This window comes from Lytechinus pictus, chromosome 18 (genome assembly GCF_037042905.1).
Source record: "Lytechinus pictus isolate F3 Inbred chromosome 18, Lp3.0, whole genome shotgun sequence".
NCBI lineage: Eukaryota > Metazoa > Echinodermata > Echinoidea > Temnopleuroida > Toxopneustidae > Lytechinus > Lytechinus pictus.
This window is the reverse complement of record NC_087262.1, coordinates 3,565,137-3,572,963: the sequence shown is the minus strand read 5'-3', so window position 1 is coordinate 3,572,963 and position 7,827 is coordinate 3,565,137. Positions and strand designations below refer to the sequence as shown.

The 7,827-nt window shown below is 36.0% G+C and overlaps 1 protein-coding gene across 2 annotated transcripts in view; it reads left to right on the top strand.

The window, feature by feature from the left end:
* The first annotated feature begins 457 nt into the window (after positions 1 to 457).
* Positions 458 to 7,827, top strand: part of LOC129281669 (sal-like protein 1) — a 24,311-nt gene continuing 16,941 nt past the window's right edge. Inside the window, exons 1-3 of one of the 2 annotated variants that reach the window (XM_064113079.1) lie at positions 458 to 578; positions 6,611 to 6,913; positions 7,275 to 7,319. In XM_064113079.1, the coding sequence (XP_063969149.1) occupies positions 6,711 to 6,913; positions 7,275 to 7,319 (248 nt within the window). In that variant the 5' untranslated portion in view covers positions 458 to 578; positions 6,611 to 6,710. Of the gene's footprint in view, positions 579 to 775; positions 958 to 6,610; positions 6,914 to 7,274; positions 7,320 to 7,827 lie in introns of those variants that run through there. The other variant, XM_064113078.1, reaches the window with a different exon arrangement.

Below are 7,827 nucleotides of genomic sequence, written 5' to 3'. Positions count from 1 at the left end.
ATTTCTGACATTTTACTGTAATCCCCATTTACCGACGGGAGGGTGTACGTGTGGGCTCGCATGTGTTCTCATTCCCTCCCTTTTGTCAATTCACAGTCCAAAGTTTGATGTAATTTTACACATCGAATTTACAATCTAAGGATGTATAAACAACAAACTTTTAAAACTTTATATTTTAACATTTAAATACTTTTAACGATATAGATGAAAAAGGCATAAAAAATATACTTTACCGATGTTTAATTGGGTTGAACACGATAAAAATGGTCAAAATGGCAGCCAAACTATAAAATATTTACAAACGAACGTCAACAATCACGAATGTGATATCGATATTGCTTTCGATATTATACGATCTGCTCCATATGCGAACGAAACCGAAGATAAACGATACTAGTTATACTAGTACTAGTACTAGTTATAATCGCGATATATTGATTCGAGACATTAAGTTAATACGATAATGACGTCATTCAAGATGGCAACTTGCAAGAAAAACCGTCAGGTCAGGTGAAAATGTCTTAGATGACAGATTTCTCAATCATCCAGAGGATTTTTTTCAATAACTCCGGCCCAAGGTATGCAATTACTTAAGTTATTTATATTTCCCTGATAATGGAAACCATGAAACTTTCAATTTTGCTTAAAAAACAGTTTTAAATCGCGATCTATAAAACGCTAGTTCACTATACGTTGGCTGTAGGTACGGGGCCCCATCCCCTTCAGTCTATGTATGGTGAGTGGAGCCAACGTAGTTCAGCGGAACAACCAAAATACAGAGACTGAAGCTTTTGGTCTAGATCAAGTTCTGCTTTCCTGTTCTGTCATTGTGATCTGTCAGACTCTCGTCTTCCAGAGTCTACCTCCGGCAATTTCAATAAACTACACGTTTTCCGTTCCCCCACATTCAGTGATTTAATACCTGACATTTTCAACTCATATTTTCTAGACGCCAATGTGAGTATTTTGATATTAAAACCTGAATTTTTTTTAGTACTAAAAACAGTGCATAAAATTCAGCATATGGGACTACCCTACAAAGAAAACTACCCGAAGTACAGAAGCTTCGCCGGCAGAGCTTCGGCGGCGCGGAGCTTCTTAACCTTAGCCCACTCTGGGGCGTAGTACCAGGGGAGCGTTTCATGAAAGGATTTTATCCGACAAGTCCTGTTTTATCCGACAATTACCATAGTAACAGTAGCTCTCACCCAATCAGAATCAGGGAAAGTTGTCAGATCTGACAACTTGTCGGACAAAAATGTTGATGAAACGCTCCCATGCAGGTCCAGGCCAAGGGTCGCTCGGCGCGGCAAGACTTCCAATCCATAACATGCATAATGTACCCCCCCCCCACTGAAATTGAAAATGAAATAGAATCTATGGTCTGGAGAAGGTTCAAAATTATTATATTAATAGCTATACTAACTAACATGTGATGTATGATGATGGTGGTCCCCAAGCATGCCAAGTCTGCGCACCTATAACAATTTGAGTTAAGATTTATTTTAACATGAATTTCTTCTTATTTCACAAAATCTTTTGGTTAATAGTGTTCCTTATATTATTAAGACTCAAGAGTAAGTGTACCAAATTTCTCATTAAAAAATAAAGAAAATATAAGATTTTCTTGAAAAAAACTCGGGCAGTCATTTTCAGATTGAAAAAAAAAGGTACCCCATGTCTGCGCGCTCATTCGCTTTGCACACGATTCGGGGATTTTGATGACAAAGCCAAAGGCTGCATTTTGAGGCCGTCACATGAAATGCCTGAATTCATTATTTTTCACCATTTTGAGTCAGATTTTTTTATGAATACCTGTCTATTGCATGTGTAAATTTCGAGCTCGTTGCGTATCTTCTTTTACTAGAATCGCGCAGATACGCGAGTGCGCAGACTTGGGAGACCGCGCAGACATGGGGGAACTGACCATATGTAATGATCATTTTGATGGGAGAGTAGAAATATATATTATAAAATTATATAGGCCTAGATCTAGATCTACCAAATTTCCCCGGGGGGGCCACTTCCATTGACGAGTGGATACCATGCGCGACCATGGGGTCTCGAAAAGCACCCTAAACACGTATTTTCCATATTCTGAAAATGCACCCCTTAACACGTATTGGCGTGTGAAACCCTACCCTTAAGGCTTAACAAGTATTGGAAACAAAACGATACTCTTGGCAAGTATTCCCTGAAATGAACCCCTAAACAAGTACAGGAATATTTTGTCACGGGTCCTTCGGTAGTTGGTTTGACCTTTTAACAGACATCATTTGGTTTAGTTCGACCCCACCTTCCACACCTCGTGCAAATCGGACTCTTAACACGTAGTGTTGGGGCAAAAAGGACATCCTTTATAAAAATTATAAAACATTTTAATTTTGTCTTATCATCCCAGCAAATTTGACCCTAAACACGTAACTTTCATAGCGAAATAGATACCCTTTTTTCATTATTTTTGTGTTTTTTAAAACCCTTATCACGTTACGTACGTAACGTGCCCTATCTTGAAAAAGACACCCTTTTTACGTGTTTTTTTGGTCGCACATGGTATCCACTTGTCAATGTAAGTGGCCCCCCCCCCCCGGCAAATTTCTCCAAAAATCCAGGCATGGCAAAAAGCAAAATGGATCTAAGACTAAGAGTGACTAAGCCTTTAAGGACGTTCCACAGTTAAAGTGAAATCCATGTCATTTTCACCAAACTGCACATAGGTACTTTAGAACCTGAATATTCGAAATATGCAAAAATTAACATGGGTCCATGTGCTTGATTTCTTGCTATAGAGCTTCAAAGTTCACCCAAGTGGATGTTCTTAAGAATTGTGCATTCAAAATAATTTGGCATTTTTAGACCTCACAAGATCACTACAATGAGTTTAAACCTCTATTACTCAGTAAAAATCCATGAAAATTTCATCAAATTTCGCAAGAGAGTAAATAATTGTATCGTTAAGATGGAGAATCTATTTATAGTGCTATTTGATTGCTCTTTTATTAAAGTCTAACAGCACTGTCAGTTCTTAAAAATGGCATAGAAGATAACAAAAACCCAATTTAAAAAATATGAAATTTCAATAACAAACTAGAAAAGTACAATAAGTGCTGCACTTTATTAAAAATCCATGCCATTTTCACCAAACTTTGCACAGTTGTAGAGGAAGGTATACCTAAGTGTACCCAGTTCGACTGGACCAGTTAGACCAGTTGAATTTTAACTGGTAACTCTGGAAATTGGAACATCGGTTTACTGGTGTAACTGGTCATACATGTACTGGTCCCGTTAAAATTTTACTGGTCCAGTTAAAAATCAATTAAACTGGTCTTGAATTACTGGAATTTTATACTGGTCTCGTTTCTGGTGGTTGTTACTGGTCTCACTGGTGTTCATACTGGTATCCAATTTAAGCTGGTCTTTACTGAGTATTTTTTACTGGTCCTCGAACTGGTCGAACTGGTCCTCGTACTGGTCTTACTGGATCAATTTATTACATGCATTTGGTTTGTTATATACCATGGTCAGTGAAATGTGATGGAAAAGATGGTTAGTAAAATAATCTTTCTGCTGTTGTTTTAAATGTGATATATGAAATTACACATTTTCATTGTGAATTAGTTCACACACTTATTTAGAAAGTTTTTAAACAACAATGAGTGCCATTGCCAGGATATTCCATTCTAAATCCTGATTTTTTTTTTTTTTTACAGGAAATATGCAAATGAGGTAAACCACGTGATCAGCATCATCAGAATTACTGGTATTACTGGTCTTGACCAGTTCAATTTCAAACAATGAATTACTTTAGACCAGTTGACTATATCAGAGGAATATATCTTGCTTTGATCTTAATCATAATTAAAGGAAATAATTATTTTAATGATAATGTTAATACCTGATAATTATGATAATATTAATAATAATAATTACAATATCAATAACAATTATAACATACAGTAATAAGAATGATAACAACAATGATCATAATAATCATAATAATAATACTTATGATAATCATAAGAAGAATGATGATAACAATGATAAATGATAACGATAATAACTTTCTCTGAATTGTAAGATTCATTTTCCATAATTCGTCAAATGATCTGACTTGGAATAAAGTCATTATTTATTGGACCAGTAACAACAGTTAAATGAAAAACAATTTAACTGGTATTACTACTTTGCTTCAACTGGAATGCAATTGTTTGAACTGGTCTTTAGTTGATTTTTACTGGTCCAGTTAAAAATCAACTGGTCTAGTAAACATATACTGGAAACCAGTAAAAATCTACTGGAAACCATTTATTGGACCAGTAACACCAGTTTGATAAAAACAATTTAACTGGTACTACTAATTGCTTCAACTGGAATGCAATTGTTGGAACTGGTCTCCAGTTGATTTTTACTGGTCCAGTTAAAAATCAACTGGCCCAGTAAAAATATGCTGGAAACCAGTAAAATTCTACCGGAAATCAGTAAAAATTCTTACTGGTCTTACTGGTTTTTCCTTCCGGGAAACATTAAAAAATAGGGGTTCATGTGCTTGTTTTCAAACTATAATTTTATTAGAGCAAATGTGCTTTTTAAAACACAAAAAAATGCGCCAAATGCTTTGTATCTATGTGAAGAAAAATTTGAAACCTCTACCATTTTATTCAAACTCGGGGTCATATTCGTCATAATTTGCAGCGCTGCAGAGTAAAGTATTTTGAAATTGTAGAGGTATTTTTAAAAAATGGTCCATGGAATAATTCCAGATTTTTAGCTTCATAAAATAACGCTTTGAATCTGCAGTAAGAGTGCAGATAATGAGAAAATTCAGCTCATACCTACAGCTAATTAATCACCTCTTCATCCATTGTGACATCAGTGCGCAGATCATAATGCGCACAAACATAACTGTGGAACGTCCTTAAGGCTTTATTCCGTCAAATTTTCAGTGCGTGTATTGTCCAGTGATCAATTTATTTACTTTTTAGTCAGTAGGCCAACAACAACATCAGTAGGCCTAAAGCCGGGACGTTATGATGGTGGTCCCCAAGGCTGCGCACCTAACAATTTGAGTTAAGATTTAACATGAATTTCTTTTTATTTCACAAAATCTTTCAGTTAATAATGTTCCTTATACGAGTAAGTGTACCAAACATCTCATAAATATTTGAAAGAAATATACATGTAGGATCTTCTTGGAAAAAACCTCGGGCAGTCATTTTCAGATTGAATAAAAAAAGTACCCCTTGTCTGCACGTACGTACACCCATTCACTTCGCACACGATTCAAGGATTTTGATGAGGAAGGCTGCATTTTGAGGCCGACAAATGAAATGCCTAAAATTCATTATTTTCCAGCATTTTGAGTTGGATCTTTTGTATTGCATGTGTAAAATCTGTGTTCATTGCGTATCTTCTTTTACTAGAATCGCAGATACGCGTGTGCGCAGATTTGGGGGAACTTGCCATACTATTTGTAAGTCTAAAGACTAGACTATTCAAACTATTGGCACATATTTTGGCATTCTCATACTTTATGTCCCAACAAAGCAATTTCACTGTTCGCGTCTATGGTCAATTGTTATAGATTTTAGAGAGATATATATTGTAATTTTTGAGTCAAAATATTTAAATAATATCATGAAACGGCCTTAAAATGTAGCCTTAAAAGTCTCTGAATCTTTTGTTAACTAAGGCGAATGGGCCTGCAGACATGGGGCACCATTTCTTTGTAAAATGACTGACTATGCTTTTCTCTCTTTTCCAAGATAATCAAATGTTATCTCAAATTTTCATGACATTTCTATCACAAACATCAGGAATGTTATCAACTGAAAATTTTGCAGAATTTAAAAGAAATTCGTTTTAGCCTTAATACATTTATAGGTGCCCAGACACGGCTTTTTACTTCATGGTTTTTACTCGCACTCGGCATAGCATATCTTTCTGTGAATTTACAAATTGCTACATTTATCCATCACCATTTCTGTACTCCATGACACTTCTCGCTGTGGCTCGCTTTATTCATTATCTCAATGTAGCTTTAGTCTGCTGTGCAAACCCTTCACTCGACTAAGGGTCTGAATTGCAGCATACTCATGCCTTGTGTACTGAAGGCCCTCTCACTGAATTGAAAAGTTTTGTGTGTGCTAGTCTTTGCGTGGAGACACACTTGTTGATCAAAGTTTCAATCAGGGTCTGTGCCTGCAGACTAGTATAGCTTCATGTATGAGCTGCCAAAGGGATATACTACATCAAGTATACCCCCCCCCCTCTACTGTAGGATGGGGGGTCGGGTGTCCGGACAGTTTATCTTTTTGAAGCCTTCTTTTTTGTCTTTGGATTACACTAAAAATATGAATTCAATACTTGTAATCATCTTCTTTGTTCTTTATAATATTTCCTAACATTTTGTACTAAAATTTGATGAAACTTTGCTTGTAATTTTTTCCAAATAACTTTCTAATTCTAAATTCTAAAATTGATCGTCCGGACACACAACCTGTCCGGACACACAACAACTGGGTATACATGTAGTCCACAGACAGCTCAGCTGAAATCCACCTGTTGGGAGGATTTTTTTTTCTTTCACTTTTTTGTTTCTCCTCCAATGTAGGTGTAATGAAGTCAAGATGTAGTCCAGCGGAACAGCCAATGGGACAGAGACTGATTGTTTTGATTTAGTGACTCACTGCTGTTATTCTTAGAATTGAACCATGGACAAGGAGGTGAAAGTTTGCGGTAAAAGAAGGAAAACAGATTCTGATAAAAGGGCGACGAGGAGAGAGCGCAACAAAAGATACAGTCAGAAAACGTCTTCTATTCAAGTTCCAGTTGAAGTCACCGAGGAGCTGAGGAGAATCGGCAATGAAGAAGGGTTTTCCTCGGACAGGGATATCATATCCTATCTCATATCTGTGTAAGCTATTTCACTCAGATTGTCGGCTTAAAATTGAACAGTAAACAAAGTAATTGGTAGAATTGTGATACGATTTTTTGAAAAACTGTACCGGTAGATGTAGATTCGCAGTGTTTTTTAAACAAACCAAAAACATAGATTGACAGCCACTGTCAAGGCCAGACTTCAATGATTAGGGGACATATATTTACTTTGAAAAAAAGTTGGACTTATTCAGTTATTTTAACCACATCTCTTGTTGTAAATAGGTGTTTTGTTCTTTTTCCTTTTTAACAAAAAAATCCCTATGGAAGAATGCTATAACTTTAGCAGATTTATGTTGATTTTGAAATCGTATTTATAATTTCTCTATGTATTCCAGGTACAACAACAAGGCACGTGAAGAACACTCCCAAATTTCAAAAGAGTGAGTCATAAGTGTTTCAGAAAATTTGATTTATTTTTAGAACAACTTTACAATTTATTGTATCATTCCCTCCTCCTTTTCCTCTTCTTTGCATTGGCGCCTAAATGGTGACAATGCCTTCTTGTGGTTGTTTGCTATTCCTGTTCCACAGTTTTTTCCCCCAAAATCTCATTTGTTGAACACAGTTCTTGTGGACCCTTGTCCAAGTCCCGTCCCTCATCCAAATCCTTTTGGTCAAAATGTTGTCCAGAACCTATTATTGTGCACCTGATATTTTGTATTCCCAAATCACTCATGCATGGCCATCTTGGTGCCAGTTTGTTTATTATAAATCCATTTGGATATAATTCTTCATTTTGTCATATCTCTCTTATTTTGCATGCTACAGACTTCTAACAAAATGCTGTACAGATAAACTCATGGGACATTGCAAGAAACTTGCGATCAATTGCAAGCATAATTTCAGTCCCTAAATCAACCATATGTCTTGCAATTTTACAATTTTTAT